The sequence below is a fragment of the Battus philenor genome, unplaced genomic scaffold (genome assembly GCF_028537555.1).
Source record: "Battus philenor isolate CCGP_79_NKW_IND1 unplaced genomic scaffold, ilBatPhil1.0.hap1 SCAF_25, whole genome shotgun sequence".
In the NCBI taxonomy this organism is placed as follows: Eukaryota; Metazoa; Arthropoda; class Insecta; order Lepidoptera; family Papilionidae; genus Battus; species Battus philenor.
Window position 1 is genome coordinate 917,428 of NW_027181688.1, and position 25,902 is coordinate 943,329.

The 25,902-nt window shown below is 35.7% G+C and overlaps 1 protein-coding gene across 1 annotated transcript in view; it reads right to left on the reverse strand.

Annotated features, from left to right (window-relative positions):
- Nucleotides 1–484: 484 nt before the first annotated feature.
- The window catches only part of LOC137925007 (uncharacterized), a 52,556-nt gene continuing 27,138 nt past the window's right edge, over nt 485–25,902 (reverse strand). The window contains exons 6-13 of the mRNA XM_068768435.1: nt 14,922–15,074; nt 12,914–13,127; nt 10,754–10,929; nt 8,085–8,337; nt 6,222–6,373; nt 2,172–2,331; nt 1,077–1,180; nt 485–557 (exon numbers count right to left, since the gene is read on the reverse strand). Coding sequence (XP_068624536.1) covers nt 485–557; nt 1,077–1,180; nt 2,172–2,331; nt 6,222–6,373; nt 8,085–8,337; nt 10,754–10,929; nt 12,914–13,127; nt 14,922–15,074 — 1,285 coding nt within the window. The remainder of the gene's footprint in view (nt 558–1,076; nt 1,181–2,171; nt 2,332–6,221; nt 6,374–8,084; nt 8,338–10,753; nt 10,930–12,913; nt 13,128–14,921; nt 15,075–25,902) is intronic.

Genomic DNA, 25,902 nt, shown 5'->3' on the forward strand with positions numbered 1-25,902 from the left:
CGATCTCTACCAGACAATTTTTGGAGGGAGATGTGGGACATGCAGGAGATGGCAGTTTAGTGTATACATACATACAAATACATACATTACTATATACACATACATACACGAATATTTTTATATATACATATATATATTTACATGGAAAAGGTATTTCATAAATACGAATAAATAACAAATGCAACACAATATCCTATTTTAGAGGCCAAGGAAGTGCTCTTATATCTTTTCAAATGCTAACAGCAATTAAGAGCATCTAATTGGTTCTGGTAGCTCATTCCATAACTTGACATCGACAACAGTTGAAGATTTCTCCATAAACATGAATGAGCAGGCATAGTCATTTCAAATTCTCCGATCACCAAACTGAAGTCTTACCAAACTGTGGATACATTTATTTGTAAAACGAACATGATATAAACAGGATATAAGTAACATTAACTTAGGTTTAAGTTATGACATAATGCGGAGCAGTGACCTAGGTCTAGCTGTTGCAGAAGCAGTACATGTTCAGATGTGGATGCATGTCGCTGATACATCTCGGCTCGTTGTTATATCTGAAACAAAAGCGCATTAAAAAAAAAACAATTGGCAATTGGCAGACAGTTGCATCGCTAATTCTATTTATTATTGCGCCGCGCTTATTTAATGTCGGTAAAGCAGTGTCTGTTTAACCTTGACACTTCATAGATGGCGCTGTTAACAATGTTGTTTTAGTGGCGTCCGTCGCGGTCGGTAAAGCAGTCGGTATTTGAGATGTCAAAGTGACAATTTAAAATATTGCAGAATAAACTTTCGAACGTTTCGATGAAATAATAACTGTTGAATGCTATAATAAGATGGATTTCATGATGGGATCCGCAAAAGAAACAAAATCACCGACATAGCTCAAAGAATTGCTTGTGTGTAGTGGCAGAGAGCGGGGAACGTCATGTAATCGATGACCGTTGGGGTCGAAAGGTTCTTGAGTGGCGACCACGAGCAGGTATATATATATATATATATATATATATATATATATATATATATATATATATATATATATATATATATATATACAAATTATGTAAACTCACGCGTTTGTCCGAGAGATGTCACGACTGTCGATCTCGAAGCGGTCCTCTTGCGCCAAATAGGTCATAGAGGCCTCGTACACGCCTTTACCGGGCCCCACCACTATCTGCAACGGAAATTGGTTTACTTTGTTACTGCACAGGATCGGACATCGTGGCCATCTTTAATGGTCACCGCCATTGGGGACTTCTCGTGTCCCACTTCCTCCCCCTATCTGGTGTGGGTCAGGGACTATTTTAACATTTATTAATTTTTTTACATAACATTTTATTTTCATCATAATCTTTCATGCTTCTTATGTTCTTTCATTCATCTCCATTCTTCCTTAATTTCTTCTTTCGTTCCCTTTCACTCTATGACGCCTTTCATTCATCCCTCATTACTCAATTTACAGTATCTTTATTTTTACATTCTTGGTTCTTATCATATTTTTAATTATATTTTTACAAAGGTCGAGAAACTGTTTTTGCGTTGTTTCTTCTCTGATCAAGAAAGCTATTAAGTTCTCCCTGACTTTTTTACCAGACCGGCACTCGAAGTCGAACCGGAGTCCTCCGAATGCGGGACAGTGGGCTACCAGCTGGACCACGGTCTGGTACACGCTTCACAGAAGCACAAGGGGTCATCCTTGAGCTTGAACTAGTGAAGGTACTCAGAGAACCACCCGTGTCCCGTGAAAAGTTGGACAAAGCGTCAACCTCGATACTGCTTCGTAGCGATCTTAGAGGAGGCTGACAAGAAGAAGACGATACTTGTAGTATTCTAGCTATATTACATCATCACCAGCGGCGCATCAAAAAAGGGGAATTCCACAGAAATATAATTCCTTATAAACATCGTGCGAAAGAGAGACATCCAATACATCTAGACTTGTGATTGGTAGACGAATTTTTTTGGTTGAACATTGTTTTAAATCTGTATAAATATGGCCTAAGCTTGATGAATATACACACTTCTACTTTGTACTTAGTCTTGTTGTCACCTCCAGGAACTATTGGTCCTAGTGAGGATCTCACAGTGCAATTAAAAATTTCAATACGATACATTTTTGTACTCAATTTATTCATTTATTTCTTCCGTCTTCCTCTGCCACTCACCTTGACCTGGTAGTTCTCTCGGCTGGCTCGCACATTTGCACCGAAACGACCAAAGTAGCCGTCGGCGTCGCGTGCTGAAACGAAGGACAGCATCCGGCTATTACCACTTTGCTGCATCACCCACGCCACAGACTTCAGCGTCCGTTCGGCACATTGCTTCCTGCAAGTATATTTATTCTTCTCACAAGACATACAGACAAACAATAGTAACATGGTCCAGTAAATTTGCAGGACAAATAGCTGTCTGATGTTTCGATTGCCTTATTTCGTTAAAACGATCATACTGTATATATCAGTCGTGTGGTATACATTTCAGGATAGAAAACCTCTTCACTCTTAAATATCAACACTGTCTAGACACTACCTGTATATGTTTAGGCTCAAGAAGTGTTTCTCGTTCATCTGTGACCCGGGAGCGAATCAAACTGTGATAGACCTTATTGCAGACTGTCCTGTATTCAGAAGACTCCACCTTGACCTAGAGGTAGAAATAGCAAGAAGAATAGAAGGATAGAAGGATTGAAGGATAGAAGGATAAAAGGATAGACAGATAGAAGGATAGACAGATAGAAAGATAGAAGGATAGAAGGACAGAAGGAAAGAAGAATAGAAGAATTAAAAAAGAGAAGAATAAAGCATTGCATCACTCGTGGATGAAGATAAACGCCCTGCGTTCCTGTTTCTGCTAGACAGTGGTACAGCAGACAATAGGTAACAACAAATCTAAGAATTAAAATAAGATGATGGATCAGCACCATAACAATAAACCAGAAGATAAATGTAATAAAAGCATAAGGTCGACTGTCGACGAAAATGAACTCAGGAATATAGATTAGGGAAGTAAAGCGTTGAAAGAAGATCAGAACGTGAAGAATGAAAGAGTTTATATACAACGTAAAGAAAGAGTGGAAGAATTGGTAAGGAAAGTGTGGCGAAAGAAAAACATATTTAAAAATGAAAAGGGTAGTGGCAGACTCCCCTGATGGTGGTGGTAAGCAGCCGCACAGTTTCCCAGGACTGATCAGGCGGCAGCAGGACGAGGAGCGGTGGTAGTTGATAGGATATGTTCATACCGTTGTGAGGTACGAACAGATTCAACCTCAATGACCGAAGATTATTTTAATAATAAAACTCCCGCTCCGATGCGAGGCGTTATAAAGATTGTGGCGTGAATTTAAAGATGCTCCGAGAATGAAGTTGAAGAAACGAGATGAGAATTTATAACGTAAATTCGAAATAGTCCCGGCGCGTGAGACGTCACATATTTAATGGAATCAGGCGTTACTTCGCGGAAGTCCATCCTAAGTAAGAAAAGGACCAATATTTAGCCACCTCCGCACATGCAGCGGTAGTCGTGCAACAAAGTGCACCGCCCGCTAGCCCGCTGATAAATACGCATGCGGCAAACAATGCGAATCACACAACCGCCACCACCAAATCACTCAACACGTGTTTCACCCCTCCACGGGGCATCTTCAGGAGCTATGTTACACCGATTAGTGCCAAACGCAGAGACTCTTTGCCGCAGTGGCTAAATATTGGTCCTTTTCTTACTTAAGACGTCACATAGCTTGTGAACGCGACCAAAGCCAGGTTCCTTCTTCCGGGCAATGGATCTAAACTCTTGTAACTGGCGCACAGGTGCATTGGAATATTTGAAATAAAAACAAAAGTCCGCTGAGCTAATAGCATGCTTCCACGATCCCAAGCCACTTGACACACGCCGCAGAGTTGCATACTAAGAAACTCAAGTTGGGCAACTTCTGCACTGTATACCAGGCAGATCTGCTAGCTCTAGCGGAAGCATCAGGGTACGCGGCCAGAGGGTCATAATGAGAGACGTATGATACAAGAAGATAACATTGCGGAGATAATGCAAAATGAAGAGAAGAGAGGATGCTTCCTCAGCTACTGTACAAGAGGTAATTAAAAATGCTATAAATAAAAATAAAACGATATAGATAATTCAGATATTGCAAGAAATTATATTGTAAAGAAAGCACCAAAAAAGTAAAAATAGTACAAGATTTAATTAATTTGTAAAATAAAAATGAGTAATAAATAAAATGATACGAAATTGTAATAAATGATGAATAAAATAAAAATGTAAACTACAATTAGCATGTAAGGGCTGAGGATGGATGTAAGGATAACGGAATGGAAGCGAAAGACTGGGAAAACTGTAGAAAGAATGAAGAAGAATGAGAGATAATAAGAAATATGAAAGGAGAGTAAATAGAAATGTGTGAATAAAGTTATAAAAAATTAAAAGTCCCTGTCCTACACAAGATAGGGGAACGAGAGGTCCTCAATAACGGGGGACATAAATAAAAAAGCCACTTGACATGTACCGTGCCCCTTCAAGTGTTCCAATATTTTTCATTGTATTACAATTTATGTGAGATTCCTTACATTCATATTTATTTTTTTGTTATAAAAGAAAGGAGTGAGGTTTAAAAAAACTTAAGTAATTATTTATAATCGTAACGTCACTGCCCCACAAATGGCAGGGAACCAAATAAAAAAAACTGCCGTCTGTTCTGCAACACATATAAGTTTATATACCATAATCTTTGACCCCTGTTTATTAATGTTTTTACTTGTTCTCTCATTGTTTGACCATAAATCATTAAATGTTTTCAGTGAGATAGTTATAAGGTAGCAATTGTAACTAATTTCATATATCTATGCTTCTAGTTTGTACTTTCTTACTACTTTTTGTTACTGTTTATCTCCAATAAAATAAATAAATAAACACTGCCAAAGCATCTAGAGTAGTTTCAGAATTCTACTACTAGAAATTACAATACCATTAAGTTCTCTATTCTGATTGTACTCATATGGCCTCTGTTTAGAGCATGGTTGCACAGACTTATTAAGACTAGGGGCCACTCGGGCAAATCATGAACTGATGGCGGGCCGGCCGCCAGAAGTATAGGTGATTAAAGACAATAAAGAATTGATAATAATTTATTAAAATTGAAAAAGAATTTAGTAATTTAAACCATTGCACTGCATAGTGTTTACAACCTTTTTTATATTTGTCTCAAATTTACTTGTAGCAACACGTAAAACTGCTTCTAAACTTTCATTTGCAGGGTTCGATTTTTTGTTTTAATTTTTATTTAATATTGAAAAAGTTTGTTCACACCAGTGGCGTAGCTATGGTATTTGGGGCCTGGGGCAGATTGGGGCTTGGTGCCCCCCCCCCCTAAAGAGTCTTAATAATTTCAAAATGTAGTTAATATATCTTTTTTTTTGGTTCAAAATAATAATAAATATATATAAAATAACATTAGATCTTAATAAAATTTATTGAGAAAATTTATAAACGAACATTCCTCGCTTTTTGGCCTGCAAAGTCATTAATCACATTTCAAAATCAATAGTGTCGTCTAGTTCATGTTCTATTGACATTATTGCAAGATTATTTAATCTATTTATCATTAAATAATCTTGCAATAATGTAATAATTTATTATTTTGTCATTTAAGGCCCTTTTAAAAAACACTATATGTTTTTTGAATGAAAAGCCTTAAACACTGTGTATATTATAATTTGTAACCGTTTACTTTTTTTTAGCGTTCATATTATTTTATAACTTTTTAGCATAAAAATAGTAAAATTCGATATTCTTTTTATGTTATTTACTTTAATTTATGGTTTTCATTTTTCTTTTAACATTTCATTATTCATCATTCAAAAAAAAATTCAAAAAAATTTTTTTCAACTATGGTCCCCCCCCCCCTACTTGTGGTGCCTGGTGCGGCCGCCCCGCTCGCCACCCCCTAGCTACGCCACTGGTTCACACCAGTTAGAACCAAATAAGCTGACACATTTCGGAGCGTTTATGCGCAACTCTTTGTACATATTTTTATCAATGCAGCGGTAAAAGTTCAGCAAGTCTTCTGGAATAGAATTCAATATTTTTCGAATGTACGAGAGTATCATTTTAGCTTTCGGGCCACCAGTATTCGACAAGCGGGTCGCGGTCTGTGCATCCATGGTCTAGAGAATACCACTGGAAAGAAACACTAGAAGGCAATATACCTGACGCTCTCTGTAAGAGAGTTGATATAGTTGACCAACGCCTGCGCAGTCTTCCAATAAACAGGATTGTCTTCGGAGATGTTCCTCCAGGTGAGGCAGGTACACCAATGAGGCTCGATACCCGCTTCACTGCACGACCTGTTCCTCGGCACCTGCAGGTCAAATATTCTATTTTTGTTTTTTGGGTTTGAAGGAAACTTCTGGATGTCCAAATTACACTCAAAAAAGAAAATGTGGTTACGTAAGATTTCTACCCACTAATGCCCTCAACTCTGTTTTTTTTATGACCCCCGCTATTGGGGGCCTCTCGTACCCCTATTTATGGTGGGATAGGGACTTTATTAGCATTTAATTTATTCACTTAATTATTTTATTTTCATTCTCTTCTCTTTCATTCTGTTCTTTTGTACCACAATTCTGCTTTCTTTCCCTTTTGCTCTGTTTTACCATTCTTTCATCCTCTTTTCATTTTACATTTTCTTAATTTCTAGTTTTGTTGTATCACATTTTAATCTTTATCTTTATCACAGTTTAATAATCTTTTTTGTTTTTGTTTTTGTTTGTTGATGCCTAACATTTATTTTTTCTATTGCATATTGTATAATTCTTTTGCAATAACTGAGGAATTCTTTTATGGTTTCTTTTCCGCCTATCAGGGAGGGTATTGTCTCCTCCCTGATTTCAACGCCAGACCGGCATTCGAAGCCGTGCCGGAGTCCCCCGAATGCGGGACACCGGGCCACAAGGTGGATCACGGTCTGGTCCACGCCTGGTTCAACTCTATGTTAGGTACTCTGGTAGCATTAGGATCTTTATTTTTTGTCACAGTTCCGTGCCCCGTGTATGTATAATCAGCCCATGGGTACGCATTTTAACGCTACTCTATAAAAACGTAGTGCTAGCACCATACCCGGTGCATATTTTCCAGGGTATGCATTCTAAAGCTACTTCAGGAACCACGTGGCACGATGGTTCGATACTACCACCATCCATAATCAGCCTCATTGTCGCTGAAACTACAGGGAATATTAAACACCCTATTCTAATTACTTGCAACTCCTTATTACTGTACCTTGAATATTGTTACTGGCACAAAAAAGAAAATAATTTTAAAATCAAATAGAAATCTTTTAGAATGTGAAAAGTATTCGATTTTTAAATATATTTTTTAAGTTATGGCACGTAAATTAGAAGGAATCTTAAAGACTCGACTAATAACAGTAACTGCTTTACACTGTTTTTGTCACTTATTTTGAGATTTTCACTTTTATTATATTTGTCTACAATACGTCTATCTTTGGTTAAAGATATGTTAATACCAATTGCATTTATACTTAAGACTGAGAGTAAAATCTAAGAAAGCAGAACCTCAGCCAAAGCACGCATTTCAAGGGCAAAAAATCTTAGCTATTAGACGTCTCTTGTTCCCTTATCTTGCAAAAGCACAAGGTCATTTCATTTCCTTTAATAATTTTTTACATCTTATTTCATTTTCGCACTCTACATCCGTTCATCATAAGTTCTTTCATTCTCTTTCTTAATTTCTACATTTCGTCTGTCTTACCCGTTCATTCCATTTCCCTCTTTTACGATTCCTTTTTTCTGTCACCTACGTTTGACACTTTTTTTCTTTTGAAAGAAAAGAGCCAATATTTAGCCACTTCCGCACATGCAGTGGTAGTCGTGCAACAAAGTGCACCGCTCGTCAGCCCGCTGATAAATTCGCATGCGGCAAATAATGCGAATTACACAACTACCACCGTTAAATCACTCAACACGTGTTTCACTGCTCCACGGGGCATCATCAGGAGCAATGTTACACCGATTATTCAAGATATGCCAGCTCAGTAAGTTACTTCTCACCAGCTCCAGAAGAGTGAGTCCTCGTGTGAAGTCAGCTCCGGTGACCTTGTAGGTGTTCCAGAGGTGCCGCATGTTGAGCGCGTCGGTGATAGTGGCGTAGATATCGTGCGGTGTGGTCAGCGCGTGCGCATTGTGTTGTAACGCCTCGTGAGCGCGAGGTCGCGATTGTCGCAGGCTTTCAGGCAACACTAGCGCCATCATTGGCAGCCGCTCCTCTAACTTGCCTTGTAAAGTATCGCGGACCTTCGCGTACCTGTAACAAATACATTCACTACCTGTTAGGCGCTGGTACCTATGTAACATTAAATTTTATCCCTCCATGCCAGTGATTCCCAAAGTGGTCTATATCGATCCCTAGGGGTCCATGACAACCTGCAAGGGGTCTAAGTCAGCGAAAAAAAATTGGGGGTCCATGAAATGAAAATGGGGGTCCACGATAGTGGATCTCAACACATACACTGATAGTACCTATTTACTTACATCATACTATCTTATAATATCAAAACATTTACATTTATTATAAAAGTACCTATAAAGTAAAAATAAAAAAAAAACGGATATCAGCAATTCTGGCTGCAGAACAACATACCCGTTATTTATCCCGTATTATAGAATAAAGCGAGAAAATTTTTAATTTCCTTTCCATCATTATACCTAGTGGGGGTTCAGCGCTGTTACCAATCTCCTAACGAAAAAAAGAAACAGACTGGACATCATTAGTCGAGGAGATTTAAGATTAACCCTTACAAAATTGACGCCAAATGTTGATAATTTATTATTAAAGCATCAGGTTCATCCTTCTCACTAAAAATATTGACTTATTGCTTATGTTATTTTATTTATGGTTTATTTAATGTTACGTATATTTTACATAACAGATACAAAATTTTATTTTGAGTAGTTTTAATTTAAATTCAATTAATAAATGTATAAATTAACATGTGCTTTTACTTTAAATTTTTAACACTTAACTTCACTACAGTTAGAAGTTAACAGGAAATCAATATCAGGTAAGTAGGGGGTCTACCCAACACGGAAAAACATGGCAAGGGGTATTACGACACAAAAAAGTTTGAGGACTGGTCCATGCTATAATTTTAAAATTCGATTTATTTTCAATCTCTGCAAATTCGATCATATATCCAACCTTTTTAGCTAAAACAACTGCCTATCCAACAGTTCTGTTTGCGTGTATTCCTCTTTCACAACACTATCTATTCTACTTTGAAACGCGCTCTTCCTGGATATTAGGATGGTTAGAAATCTTTGCACATTCAAAGCGAAGGTTCTAGAACTATCTCTTGACAAGCTGACAAAATCATCACGATTAATATGTATAATATATATATATATATATATATATATATATATTTATATATAATTATAGCAAGTAGTAGCCATTAATATATTTGTATAAGGTATACTTTTTTATTTTATTTTCCGTTTTTTATAATATTAACTTGTTTCACTTACCTATATAAATTTATCTCTGCACTACCCAAGCGGTAACTGGTATATAATGCCTTTAGCATTAAGTTCATCTTTATACATAATATGTTAAGTGCTTAAATAAATAAAAAACAATAAGTGTTTTTTTTTTCAAAATACATCGCAATGAACTGACTCGATGAACCAGATTCCATTGGTTTGAGAGATCATCGCGAAGATTAAACTCATTTATACATTAAAAATAAAGACTTTCTTTTAATGAACGAAGATTCCGATGAAGCTGTGAAAGTCCCTGAGCTAATAGCATCAACTTCAACAGAGAATAAGTAAGTAATTGATCACTTCACATTGGTGACCTCGACGTGATATGAACACATAACCTTCTGATGCTTTTTCAATCACATGCTTTTTACAAATACATCACAACAAACGCATGGGTATTGCACACCAGTGTTGCACTGATCATTGAACACTCACTGAACATTTCTTTTCAAATATGTTGTAAATGTCTTCACTAGATGGCGCTCAAATCACTTATGACGCAACGAGATTTTATCTCTTTGTAACAGTTATTGGTTCTACCAAAAACATCATTACTAGCTAGATCAGATTTCCCCAAACTTTTTTATGTCGCAGACCCCTTGTCATGTTTTTCCGTGTTGGGTAGACCCCCTACTTACCTGATATTGATTTCCTGTAAATTTCTAACTGAAGTGAAGTTTAGTGTTAAAAACTTAAAGTAAAAACACATGTTAATTTATACATTTATTAATTGAATTTAAATTAAAACTACTCAAAATAAAATTTTGTATTTGTTATGTAAAATATACGTAACATATTAATAATTTTTTACTTCATAAGTACTTTTATAAATAATGTAAATGTTTTGATATTATAAGATAGTATGATGTAAGTAAATGGGTACTATCAGTGTATGTGTTGAGATCCACTATCGTGGACACCCATTTTCATTTTATGGGCCCCCAAATTTTTTTTTGCTGACGTAGACCCTTTGCAGGTTGTCAAAAACCCCTAGGGGTCGATATAGACCACTTTGGGAATCACTGAGCTCGAGGGTAGTGCATGGTTATAGTGCATGGTTTTTAATCATAATGGAAATTTTTACACTAGATGTCGCTGAAGTAACCATGTTCCAAAAAACCAAGACTTTATTAACCAACGTGTAAATTTAAATCGGTCGGGGTAATCAAACTACAGACCTGGGCCCATGGTCCCCCATCACGATGAGCAAAGTGTCTTCCGTATGTCCAGCCTTCTGGAACCCTCGCAGAAACTCTGCCAGATCATCATCAGCGGTGGAGATAACGTTGAAGTCATCGTGGGTGATGTCCGCGATGAACGTAAAGCAGAACCGCTTGCCGTCGAGCTTCAGAAACTGGGTGGGTGATGGTGTGTTGATTAGTGATGAGAGTTAGGTAACTGAACAATTAATATATCGTAACTATATCATTCATAGGAAGTCAACTGCTGACCATAGGCTCTCCTATATTGGACCGGTAATTTTAACAAAGTCATCTGTTGACACCAATGATTCCCAAAGTGGTCTATATCGACCCCTAGGTGTCTATGACAACCTGCAAGGGGTCTACGTCAGCGAAAAAAAATTTGGGGGTCCATGAAATGAAAATGGGGGTCCACGATCACACGTGGATCTCAACACATACACCGATATAGTACCGATATAGTATTAGTAATGCTTATGTTATTTTATCTATAGTTTATTTTGTTTATTTAATGTTACGTATATTTTACATAACAGATACAAAATTTTATTTTGAGTAGTATTAATTTAAATGTAATTAAAAAATGTATAAATTAACATGTGTTTTTAACATTTAACTTCACTACAGTTAGAAATTTACAAGAAATCAGTATCAGGTAAGTAGGGGGTCTACCCAACACGGAAAAACATGGCAAGGGGTCTACGACACAAAAAAGTTTGGAGAAATCTGGTCTACACTATACTATCTAATATAGACTGCTGCCAGGTGAAAATCATTTTACATCCAATATTTCAGCTTTACTTTCAATCAACAATTATTTAATGCAGGGGTGACCAACCTTTTTTGCACGGAGAGCCGCAGTTTCAAAAACAAAGGGCCATGTAGAAAATAAGGTATATATACAAGGTTCAAAACATGTTATAAACGTGGTATATAATTAGACACTATGTTATCCTTTAAGCCTTGCTTCTCGGTTTTTTTTTTAAATAAAAATAAATTAAATTTTTACATGCCTTGGGTAGCTCATCCCTGATTTAATGTATTCACCTGGATCTCAGAAGAAGACTCAAAGTCACCCAGAGAGCTATGGAGAGGGCTATGCTAGGAGTTTCGCTGCGAGATCCATTCAGAAATGAGGAGGTCCGCAAAAGAACCAAGATCACCGACGTAGCTTGAAGAATTGAAAGTGGTAGTGACGGGCACATAACTCGTGCAACCGATAGCCGAGAGGTTCTCGAGTGGCAGCCAAGAGATGGTGAACGCGGCGTGCCTAGATCACTAAATGGACAAATAGACATTGTTTAGGTTCAAGAAGCCCCTGGATGCAGGCAACGCAAGACTGACGCCATTTCAGCCTACCGCGTGCTCCGCAGTGTCGAGATGGATACGATCTTGGCCCAGCTCTTCGCGGGTCACGGGGGGTTCTCTGAATACCTTCACAGGTTCAAGCTCAAGGAGGACCCTTCGTGCTTCTGTGAACCGGGCGTGGGCCATACCGTGGTCCACGTTGTGGCCCACTGTCCGGCGTTCGGAAGACTGCGCGCAGATTCCGAATGCCGGATGGGCAAAGAGATAGAGGAAAGGAGTATCTCGGCCATCATTCAAGACGAAGGGGAGAGAGAATGCTTCCTCAGCTACTACAGGAAGGTGGTGATAAATGCAATAGGTAAAAATAAAATAAACATTAAAATATAGAAATAAAAGAAATATAGTAGTACCAGAAATAGTGCAATAAATAGTATAATATAAGATGATAATTATAAAGAAAATACGTGTTAAATATTTGAACAATAAATGTAATGTTGCAAAATAAAATAGTAAGGAAACCTAGAGTGTAGTGGTTGAGGATGGATGTATGGCTAATGGAATGAAAGAGAAAGACTTGGAAAATTGTAGAATGAAAGGAACAGTACGACAGATAAGATGATACATAAAAGAGAAGAATGATAATAATAAAAAATATGAATAAATTACTAGAAATAAAAAGTCCCCGTCCCACACGAGATAGGGGAACGAGAGGTCCCCAACAGCGGGAACCATAAAAAAAAACGCAAGACTGATCATAGTGGCGATTTTCAGTGGAGGCATATTCCTTGTATGGAGTATTCATCTGTTAAAGAGAAGAAAAAGACTCACCTGATCAGTGATATTCAACATGAGTTTGTACTGGGGTGTAGCGCCAACGCAGTACTTCGTACTCGATTTCACTTTCCACCACTTCTTGCCGTTACCGGACTCTTCCATGAAGAAGGAGCGAAGATAGTGATCAGCTGGTTGGTGTCTGAAGCCGTTGAAGCGATACTGGAACGTGCCGAGCCACGGCATATCCTCGAAGTATGCTGTACGATACCTGAAGAGTTATTTTGGTCACAGTGACTAGTGTACACTCTTCTCTTATCATTTCAGGCAGACTGGTCAGGAACCTCGGTGATCCAAGAAGGGTAAGTAAGAAAAGTACCAATATTTAGCCACTTCCGCAAATGCAGCGGTAGTCGTGCAATAAAGTGCACCGCCCGCCAGCCTGCTGATAAATGCGTATGCGGCAAACAATGCGAATTACACAACCGCCACCGTTAAACCACTCAACACGTGTTTCACCCCTCCACGGGGCATCTTCATTTGTTGTTTGTATGTGGTCTGATCTTTCTACAGTGTGATATATAATATATTTTTAATGTCGTGCTCCTATAAACGAACACATAACGGAACCATTATTAATACGGTAACTTTTAATGTAATTTTAATTTATGTGTACTGCGGGTGTATCTAAATATATAAAACTGATATAATTTGTTTTCTGTAGTACCGGGTACTGTTCGGTTACCTTCAATATAACCATGACCACTAATCATCACACTATCACTTCCCCAATTCCTGAAGCTCGACCATCACCTATGATTACTTCAACGTTATCACTGATGATGACGATCTGGCAGAGATTCTGCAAGGGTTCCAGAGGGCTGGACACATCGAGGACAGACTGCTATTCGTGATGGAAGGTCATAGACCCAGGAGTGTGGTTTGATTACCCCGACCGATTGAAATCTCCATTAAAGTCTTAGTTTTTTGCAACATTGTTACTTCATGAATATCTAGTGTAAAAAATTCCAATTAGATTGAAAGCCATGTACTACCCTCCAGCTAGTAATGATGTTTATGGTAAAACCAATAACTGTTACAAAGAGATAAAATCTTGGTGTGTCATAAGTGATTTGAGCGCCATCTAGTGAAGATATTTACAACACATTAGAAAAGAGATATTCAGACAGTGTTCAATAGCCAATAAGTCACCGGCGTGCAATATCCACGCGCTTGTTGTGGTGTATTTGTAAAAAGCATGTGATTGAAAAAGCATCAGAAGTTTATGTGTACATATCACGTCGGGGTCACCCAGTGGCGTACCTAGAACTTTTGCCGCCCGGGGCGATCTCCAATTTGCCACCCTTTCTATTATATGTCAATCAAATAGTGGGTTTTGATTTAAAAAATATTGATATATCACTTCATAGTAATCATATAAACTTTTCAAAAGAAATGACATTTATAAACTGTCTTCAAAAAATTTTAGTTAGAAAAAATTTCCGAACAAAGTCGTAAAGATCGTTTTACGAATTCAACGAATTTTAATGAATACAACAAATAAAACAATAAATTAAAATTATTATCTTGTTCTTGAATTAGAATCCAAAATTTACACTAAAATGCATTTATATACACCGAGGAATAATGTTCGAAATCATAAAGTTAATCATAATTTATATAAAACAAATATTAAACTTATAATAATCATTTATTATTCAATAAGAAAATAAATTTGAAATGAAAAAGTTGCTTTTTACAACTATAAGTAAATATAAAAAATGCCGCCCCAAGGTAAGTGCCGCCCGGTGCGGACCGCACCCACCGCCCCCCCCTAGGTACGCCACTGGGGTCACCAATGTGGAGTGATCAATTAGTTACTTATTCTCTGTTGAAGTTGATGCTGTTAGCTCGGGTACTTTCACAGCTTCAGCGGTATCTTCGTTCATTTATTAGAAAGTCTTTATTTTTAATATATAAATAAGTTTAATCTTCGCCCTGATCTCTTAAACTAGTGGAATCTTTGGAGTCAGTTTACACGTCCCCAAAATATAAATTTACTCACCCATCAGCTTTCAGCTTGTAGAAAATAAAAGGCATAGAGTCGAGAGTGCGTTGAGTCTTCAATCTTTTCCTCACGTCGGGCAGTTCCAGCTCCGTTCTTCCCGTGAGGATTGGGAACAATGCAGCCGGAGTCCCATCACCAACGATATTGTACCTGCAAATCGTGGGAATACAATGCTTATCATCATGTCAGCTGTTCACCATGATAACTGGTGTTGTTCTACCAGCTTCCAGTGACTTCCCGATCTTGACTAAGCTATAGGTCCACCTAACCCCCAGGTATGGGATATCGTCTTCTGCTATAGTGCAATGAAAATAGGACAGTAGATTTTGACCAGTTTAATGTTGGGTTTATGTCTACAAGTAACGCGTGAGGAAGTGACAAGTGTCAAGGGTTTAGTTTCAAGTTTTGGAACGTTGAATGTTAAGCGGAGGAGAAAGTCACCACAAGGGCTTACCCACGCAGCGATTGCTAGGCCCTGAGACCATGGTATCACATTAGACGAGTATTTATTTATTCGTCAAGCGACAGCTAAGGCTGGAAACGCTTGGCGAATGGAATAGGAGGTATGTAGAAGGCAAGATGGCTTCGACAACGAGAGAATTCTTCACAGACGCCAAAGCGGCTTGCCAGCACTTCATACAATGGAGGTGGACAAAGTTCTAGCTCAAATGTTCACGAAGCTATATGACCAGACCGTGGTGCACTTGATTGCTCACTGTCTCCTATTAAAAACACTGAGAAACTTTTAAAATGAATCGGCAGTTTAAATAATGAACTTTAAATGTCTTTACTCTGTTTCGAAAACAACACATTATTGTTTTTATTTGATGCATGTACCCACATAATCGAGAAAAATCGTCTCATATACATTCTATCGAACCATAGCATCTATTTACACTAGTGGTATTTTTAAAATTAAAACTGTAAGCCTTTGAATTTTCTCGTGAAATATAACAATACTTATTGTAGCATTTGGTTCGTACAATAAACCTCAGGCTGAACTGTATGACGGTGCGACGCACTTTTTTGTATATTCTTAAATTGTTCAGAATAATGATCCTACAATACTCAAACTGCATGCGTAGAATACTCTATTAATTAAGAAGACTTTGGATAATATGTAGAAGATAGCTGTCAACGTGAAGGGTAAAAAGGCCAGATAACAAAAGGAGTAATATATAGCTACTTCTTTTATGTAGCAGTAGACGTGCAATAAAGTGCACCTCCCGCCAGCCTGCTGATAAAGCGAATGAAGGTAGCGCTAATAAGAAGGCTTTAGTGTACATTAGCTAACGCAATGGCAACGGCAACATTACTAATGGCTTCCGAATTCAAATCGGCGCTCGAATTTTATTTCGAACGCGTGAGAATGATTTAAAACCAGAAGTAATGTTGTCGTACTGGCCAGTAATATGGAACGTAAATAAAAAATTACGAATAACGAGAAGATAATTAAAACAGAAAACAATGTAAGAACTATGTATGTAATTATATATGAGTCGATATGGAAGGTAAGTGTATATAATATTTACAATTATAGTTTGCCGAGTCCGCGTGTACTTGCTGCCTTCTAGAAAATTCCAAGAATCTAATGACGTAGATCAGGAGTGTCAAACTTGCTTTATCGTCCACACAATACGAATCCAGAGCAACAATGAAAGGTGGTCCCGTGTGGCGGCAACAGCAAGGATGCCAGAGGAGGTAAAGCTTCCGCCAGAGATGTGTCTTAACACAGTACTCAGGCCTGCCCTGGGAGTTTCGTTGAAGATATGGCGGCTTCACTAGAGGTACCGAAGAAGACCTCCGATTTGGTTTTAGTGGGTAGAAATCACACATAATTCTGTCCTCCCTCAAGAGGGTAGATTATCTTGTGTTAATAGCGAAGATTCCTCTCCCTCCTCCTCCCCCCCCCCGATACCGAAAAAAGGTGGTGCCAAACTCGCGGACCGCAGAACCATGCGCCCTCGGAAGAACATTATTATAATACCCGGCGATAAATATTGCACATCGACTTTTTGAAAGAGAAAATTGCTAATTTCGGCTTCGTAGAGCGTTATCTCTGTCGCACGAAATACAAACAGACCGGTATCTATTAGGAGCAGTTAAAACAAGTATAATTTGCTTCTTTTGATAATTATTTTTATTGTTTGTATATATGATACTTGTTGTAACAGCTCTTAAAAGATAAACTGTTTGTATTTCGTTACAGAGGTAACGCTTTACGAAGCCGAAATTTGCCGATTGTCTCTTTCTAAAGGTCGATGTGCAATAATTATCGCCGGGTATTGTACAAATCTATTCATATATCTGTAGGGTCAATTTTGATTGAATTCTCTGCCTATAAAATTTCTACCTAAATAGATAGTATTAGAGAGATTCTCAGGATTTAAATAATTGTTTAACTATATATATGTTCATTACAATATACTAAACAACTTAAAAATATTTTTTTTCAATTTATTTATTTTCTATGCGACCCGAGCCAACTTTAAAGTTTGACACCCCTGTCTTAGTGGAGCCAGTATAAAAGCGAGTGTAACTGGTCAATGTAACAGAACGAACGCCGCATCTAGACGTTGACGCTTGACGTTGCACTGCATGTCCTTTTTTTAAATTTAATTCCATTTTTAAATATTGAATTAATTCTGTACATTTAAAGTGAAAGTGTTAATAATTGTTCTAAACAGTACGAGTGTATATATCCAATTGTTTTTAAATCTACCCTCTTAAATCAAAACAAAATTAAAGCATTCGAAAATAGTTTAGATACACATCCAACTTGGAAAATAAGGTATGTATCACTTCTCATCTATTATCACCACACTACAATAACAAGTCCCACGATCTTAACGTCGTGGGCCCACTTAGTGGAGTAACTACCTACGCCGGTCCAGTTTTAAGTAGACAGATTCCCACTCGGTGAAGTCTTGTATCGGGTAAGATTTCCTTATGTCATACATCCATCTAGACAGTACCTAACCACATCGCTTCTATCGGCTTCACATATACAACAACATATAAAATATATAATATATCTTGAACATTGATGATGAATCCTTGTATGGTAGATTAAGTGTAACCTTGTACTTAATTTCGAAGCATGTTGAACACTTGTCAGTAATTAGTAATCTGCTTTCGATATATATATATATATATATATATATATATATATATATATATAAAGACATTAATGTTAATTTTTAAAAAGAGCTATTGTCGCGTTTCTTAACGAAATTGTCAAGGCGGAGGTAGATATATATATGTATTTTTCAACCCACTGCGAGGCGTAGGAGTTTTACAAAGATATCTATGGGTTTTGCTATGTATATATAAATATATATATATATATATATAAATATATATATATATATATATATATATATTAGCTGAAGCGATGATCGCGATGGAGGTATTTACGAGTCTATCACACAAAAACAACCTGCGGTTTAGTTACATATTATAACAATATTAAACGACTTTGGTTAACGAGTCTATCACACAAAAAACAACCTGCGGTTTAGTTACATATTACAAAAATATTAACTTTTTTTGGTTAACCTACCCACTTTTTGTGTATTTGTATAGAATATTGGTACAGTAGATATATTTATGAGACATTGGGTTGTAAAGTACTAAATAATAAAAAAATCTAATTTATTATTATATTCCTTATCTATATTTTATGAGATCATTGATATATTGAAATGAAAAAAAAATATTTTTATTTGCGTAAACAAAGTTAAAAGGTTGTTACAATTTTATAAACATTATCACGTGTTTAGCAAATATCGGCATGTAAAAGTAACTATTATACATGTTGTAAAACAATTCTACTTATATCTACCAACTTATATTATGTATCTATTCCACTCAATATCATCCAAAGAATTCCTTAACAGTATAGTACCATTTATCTATTACCGTATCATTAATATATGTAAAAATAATATTTTATGTTCAACTATGCAATGGTATTTTTAAACGGTTTTATTTAGTTCGACCCGTACGGAATTTATTTGTTTGAGTCAAAATTAGAAATTGAAATTTAAGCACCTTCCCGTTGTCAGATTGATCCAAAATTTGGTACACACATTTAATTTAGATGACAATACAATATATTAAATCAATAACATTATAAATCTAAGATGGCCGCCGATACAAAATGGCGGATTACATATTTTTCCTTAACCCTCTCAATATGGGTATCAAATGAAAGGGCTACACTAGTAAAACAAGATGATTATGTCATAATTTAAAATTCAAGATGGACGCCGTTCCAATATGGCGGACTAGGTACATATTTTTCCACAACCACCACAATATGGGTATCAAAAAACCGTTTAACTTAAAAGTTTTTTTAAATGTATTTATATTTAATATGATGATGGAAGTCATATAGCAGTTATTGTAATAATTGGGATGTTTTACCAGATAGCTTCACTAATGCTGCAATATCTCTCTCTATCAATCAAGGATTTTGAATTTGTTTAGTAAAATAACTAGGATATTTGAGTATAAATGCATATATTTCCATAATCGAAATTCAAGTGTAATTCCAGTATTGAGTGTAATTTTAACGGTAAATGAACTATACATATCATCCTAAGTAACTACACAGTGTAACATAACTCCTGAAGATGCCCCATGGAGGGGTGTGTTGAGTGATTTGACGGTGGCGGTTGTGTGATTCGCATTGTTTGCCGCATACGCATTTATCAGCGGGCCGGCGGGCGGTGCACTTTGTTGCACGACTACTGCTGCATGTGCGGAAGTGGCTAAATATTGGTCCTTTTCTTACTCAGGATGGACTTCCGCAAGGCAACGCCTGATTCCATTAAATATATACATATCATCCTGTATATACGTGATCGTATCGTATTGTGTGATAGTTAAAAATTAAATCCTGTAGGGTATTCACATATTTTACAAATGAAAGTAAATTACTTTCTATTTCAAGTAAACAATGCACCAACTGCGTAAGAGATAGTTTGATACTGTATTTATCTTCCACCAATTCTTTAAAATCTTTTGAAGAATCTAATAAATAATTTTCAGCTGTGAATCCGGAACCTGATGATGTTACCTCATTTCACAAGACCACTCAGCATGCGCCAGTGTCTATGTCGAACAGAATCGAGCATATGCAATAGAAAAATCAACATATCACATCCTATTCAAGGTTTGTTATGCAATTGTTGACAACGACATCTTGTACCTTATTTTATACCTATCCCCCGGATTACACGGTACTTGTTTTACACGTTTTCGCTTTTACACGATTTTCCAAATAAGTTTTTTTTGTTATTTTAATAACCGATTTTATAACCATCTCTCATAATGTAAATATTTCTGCTTCAAACATCGAATCGGCACAAATAACTTCGAGTGATGAAAGTGAATTCGATTCTTTGATTCCGAAAAACAGAATGAGAGTAATTTCTGACAGCGATAAAGGATAAAACTTTTGGTTTTATTTTTTGTTCTTGTATTGAAATGAAATTAAAAAAAAAACAGTATTTCCGTTATATATTAAATATTTTAACTTGTCAATGCATTTTATTTTTATTTCTGTGCACACCTAAAATTATTAAAAAAAAATTACAACTGTTAAATAGCAGAATAATGCATTTTCTGCAAGCTTTTCGATTTACACGGTTTTGACTTGAAAATTTTTAATTTTCGATTTACACGTTTTTCTCAAGTACGTATCTACCGTGTAAATCGGGGGATAGGTGTTGTTTATTGACAATGGAAACATACAGCATGTGTCTTTGTCATGTCTGCTTTTATATATTCATAGAGATGTTACTAAGTATGCCAATACCTCACAATACATATTTAATTACATATAGTTCACGTAAAAAAATTCAAATACTTACAAATCCATAAAGGATATATGTATGCGCATTTAAACAAATAAATACAATAGTTGTGTTTGTTTATGTTAAAATAATATCTTTTTACTACATGCATATATAACACAAATTATTCGGCCTCTAGCTGTACACCTAGCGTTTCGCGCCGGCGCGGGATCGGCAACAAGCTTGTTAAAATCTCGGTACAAAAAATATCTATCTGAAACTAGCTGATCTCGCAAACGTTGTTTTGCAAAAAAAAATTGATATTTTAATTTACAAATAAAAAATAAGGGTTGATCATAGAAGGGTGAAAATTTATGGTTGCATGTATCCTTGTATGCTGTATCATAAAAAAATAAAAACAAAAAATTTCGTTAAAAAAATAAATTTTTTTTTTAAGTGTGAACAACCTTTATCACTTAGGGGTATAGAAAATAGATAGTAGCCGATTTTCAGACCTACTGAATACGCATATTAAATTTGATAAAAATCAGTCAAGCCGTTTAAGAGGAGTTCAAGTTCGAACACCGTGACACGAGAATTTTATATATTAGATATAATTAGAATGTATCTGTATTGTTACTATAATATCAGAGCATTTGTAAAACGTCACAACACATCAAAAGACAAACTTTTTGGATATCCAGTATCCGTAAATATTTCATAATTGATTGTTATCAATTTGTTCATTTATTATATTGCCGTTTCTACCGAATAAAATGATAGGTCTGAAAATGGAACTTTTCAGGAGAGGTGATAAACTTAATATTGGTGATATCTCTAATATTTTGTCTACATACAGCAGTTAATATATATAAAACAACATAATTGTATCTATTTTACTTATATAGTACCCGGCGATAAATATTGCATCGACATCGACCTTTGGAAAGAGACAATCGGCTAATTTCGGCTTCGTAGAGCGTTATCTCTGTCACACGAAATACAAACGGTCCGATATCTATTAGGAGCTGTTACAACAAGTATCATTTGCTTCTTTTGATAATTATTTTTATTGTTTGTATAAAATACACCAATTTTTCTATAAGTGGTGGCTTTAGATTGGGGTAAAACAAAATTTAAAAACATATGTCGTTGCACTGAAAAACGTCACAGGCAGTGTGGGACAGATAGTGTTCTACGAAGCTGATATTAGCCAATTGTCTCTTTCCAAAGGTCGATGTGCAATATTCATCGCCGGATACTTTATATTGTAAAATCTTTTTATTTTTGTTTGTATTTTACCTTGTTTATAGAAAAGTTACTTTTTTATCTCCGCCATTAATAACCAGAAAATTATGGAAATAATTGATAAAACGTATTGACACTGATAGATTGTAAATATTTTGTAAATCCGACAAAAATTATAACTTCGATTTTCTTTCTAATCGATGTAAGCGAACAAACTTGACAGAAGTAAACTAGATTTAAATTTCTATCTTAATTTACAGTGGAATATCGAACAGAACACAATAAATGTAACAACAAGACTATTAAAGAATTCAACTGCAAATTCAAATGACTGAAAAATCTTCAGGAAGAAGTACTATTACGAATGTTAAAGAAGAAGGTATGAAATTCAAAGAATGCAGTATGCTATACCTTCTGGAAGTGGCAATAAGGTACCTCTATTACTTTTATTTAAATATATCTATTTATCTATACGATATATGTTAGATATAGGGTGAAAGCAATAACGAACTGTCCCGTATTCACAAGAGAGATGAAAGAAATGGAATTGTAATAAACAGTCGAAAAGTGACACTATCTTAAATTCAATAAAGAAAAAAATAAATGATTCGTAATATAATTATAAAGGAGTTTATTAATAAAAATAAAGATTATTATTAAGATATAATATCGGGAAAATAAATGTAAATTGAGAAATAAAAACGAAGTAGAAATAAGGGTAGGAATATGAAATAGTTGATACCAAAAAAGGTAGGGAAGAAAGAGAGAGAATGCGTGTAAGGAATGTTAAAGAAAGAGAATAAAAGAAAATGAAAGAAGATGTAGTAATTAAAATTATGAAGGACGACATAAGAAAGCAAATAAAAAATCGAATAATAAGCTTTCTATTTCTCCTTTGTTCTTTATTATAAATCAAATTCCGTTTATTACAAATGTATTAGACTTTTTGTGTTCGAAATTTTGGTACAGTCAGTTTTTTAGTGTCTTGTAAATACACTATGGACTTCTCTTATTACAGATACAATTGTTTTTAAACGGTTTCATTTAGTTCGACCCGTACGGAATTTGTTTGGGTCAAAATTAGAAATTGAAATTTAAGCACCTTCCCGTTTTCAGATTGATCTGAAATTTGGTACGCACATTTAATTAAGATGACAATACAATATAATAAAATCAATAACATTATAAATCTAAGATGGCCGCCGATATAAAATGGCGGATTACATATTTTTCCTTAACCCCCTCAATATGGGTATCAAATGAAAGGGCTACACTAGTAAAACACGATGATTATGTCAAAAATTAAAATTCAAGATGGACGCCGTTCCAAAATGGCGGACTATGTACCTAACATATTTTTTCCCAACCACCACAATATGGGTAAAAAAATCGTTTAATTTAAAAGTTTTTTAAATGTATTTATTTTGCATATGTTACAAGAAATATTCTTTCTCTTTTTAATTATTTTATATAAACAACAGTGTTATTATTTATTTTCAGAATACGGTGTACGGTGTATTTAAAAAAAGAAAATATCTTAAACAATTCAAGATACTTTAAGTTGTATGTGAAACTTCGTCGGTGGAGGTGGCAGCTGATGTGACTTGTTAGAAGACACATATTCAACATTTCGAACATTCTACAAAGGCAAGGATTGATTTATTATTGTACACAAGTCGTTATGAAGAACTCTGTGTCTAGATATAAACACCGATACCTCACATTGCGTCGTGGTTACGTTCCAAAAAAACACGGCGCAAATTGAAACGCCGCAAAGTGAATTAAGATTTTCTATAGCAAACCATGTAAAGATCGAAGATAGGTTCCAGAGTCACGAAAATATTACTTTTTAAAAAGAAAATTGAACGAAGTAAACATTTAAAAAACCAAAATAATATAACTCTGCCAATAAATAAATTGTAATAATATTTACTTTTTTTGTATCCAGATACAACACGTAAAAAATGATATAAATTTATTATTCTCTTTTAAAAAAAGCACAACACACTACGTAATTGAAATTGAACTTTAAAAATTAGCAAAACAAAGTGAAAATAAAACTGTTGTCAAATTGCGTTGATTTTTAGTTAGAAAGGGAATCCCCGAGTTTTGATGACATGGCGCAATTAGAAACAAAAGTGTTGCCATCTTATAGGAAAACTCGAACCCAAAACAACGCAACCTCGAAAATCTAACGACGCACAGTGAAAATTAGTACTAATTAAGCAGCGACGCAACTTCGAAAACAACGCAAAACGAGACGACGCAAAGTGAGGTATTGGTGTATAAACATTGCCTTTACAAGAACAACAGATGTATGTGTGTATGTGTATATATATATATATATATATATATATATATGCCTCCTTTCTTGAAGAAATTTCGTTCCCTTATTATTTTTTTATGATAGTGAATTTAATGTACTGTTTTTTATCATTTATTATTCTTCTCTTTAGTCCACTATTAAATCTGGCATTCTATCTTTTTCCTTCCATCACATTCTCTTTCGTTCTTATTGATTTTATTTACCTACCTTCCAAGCATTGCTTTTTATCACCCTCTATCCTTCGCCATATTTTTTATATATATCCTTTTTTATATTTTATCTCAAAATTCTCATTTGAAATTTCTTTAAAATTCGCGTTTATTTACAATTCAAATTTTTGAACATCCTCTTTCTGCTTTAGTTATTCAGAATATATTAGTGATATATAATATCAAAACGATCTTTGAAATACACATTAACTTGAATTTAGAATTAAACATATCACGTGATCTAGCAGTTAAGACAGTTCAAAATAATTTCTTCTATCATAAAAAAAACATTATACACAGGATATTTTTATTAGTTCTTATTTGTATCTCTAGGTTTTATTGCTTATAAGGTCCTTTTGTATTTACTGAGCGCAGACAGTTAGGAGAGGGATCCTTAATATTTAATGGAATCAGGCGTTACCTCGTGGAAGTCCATCCTAAGTAAGAAAAGGACCAATATTTAGCCACTTCCGCACATGCAGTGGTAGTCGTGCAACGAACGCACCGCCCGTCAGCCACACCGATTAGTGCCAAACACAGAGTGTGTCTCACTCTGTTTGGCACTAATCGGTGTAACATAACTCTTGAAGATGCCCCGTGGAGGGGTGAAACACGTGTTCAGTAATTTGGCGGTGGCAGTTGTGTAATTCGCATTGTTTGCCGCATACGTATTTATCAGCAGGCTGCCGGGCGGTGCACTTTGTTGCACGACTACTGTTGCATGTGCGGAAGTGGATAAATATTGGGTATTTTCTTATTTAGGAGAGGGATCATCGCTATTTGATACGGATCTTTCTTCTTCTAGCTGCAACTCAATATGTTTTATTTTAAAGTCGCTGCCCAAGCGGTACAGACCGTTAAATGCCTTGAGGTTTAAAACAATGTTTCGGTCTATCTAAAGATTCTGCAGTACATTCTTGCATGAGGTCCCGTAAATTCAACGGAGGTATGTCAAGGTTTACACAAAGGGTCACGGTCACGTGTTTAGGTCTTTTTGATTCGAAATGATTTCGTGTCAGACTATCTGTTGAAAATTACCCTGATCATACTAGATAGAAGAGTTACTGGAGTTTCCTTCTACTTCTACCAGCGCTAACGCTTTTTATTAGATATTTAATGGAATCAGGCGTTACCTTGCGGAAGTCTATCCTAAGTAAAAAAGGACCAATATTTAGCCACTTCCGCACATGCAGTGGTAGTCGTGCAACAAAGTGCACCGCCCGCCAGCCCGCTCATAAATATGTATGCGGCAAACAATGTGAACTACACAACTGCCACCGTTAAACCACTAACACGTGTTTCACCCCTTCACGGGGCATCTTCAGGAGTTATGTTACACTGATTAGTGCCAAACACAGAGTCTTGCTTGCTTTTTGTTAGTAATGATATTAGCC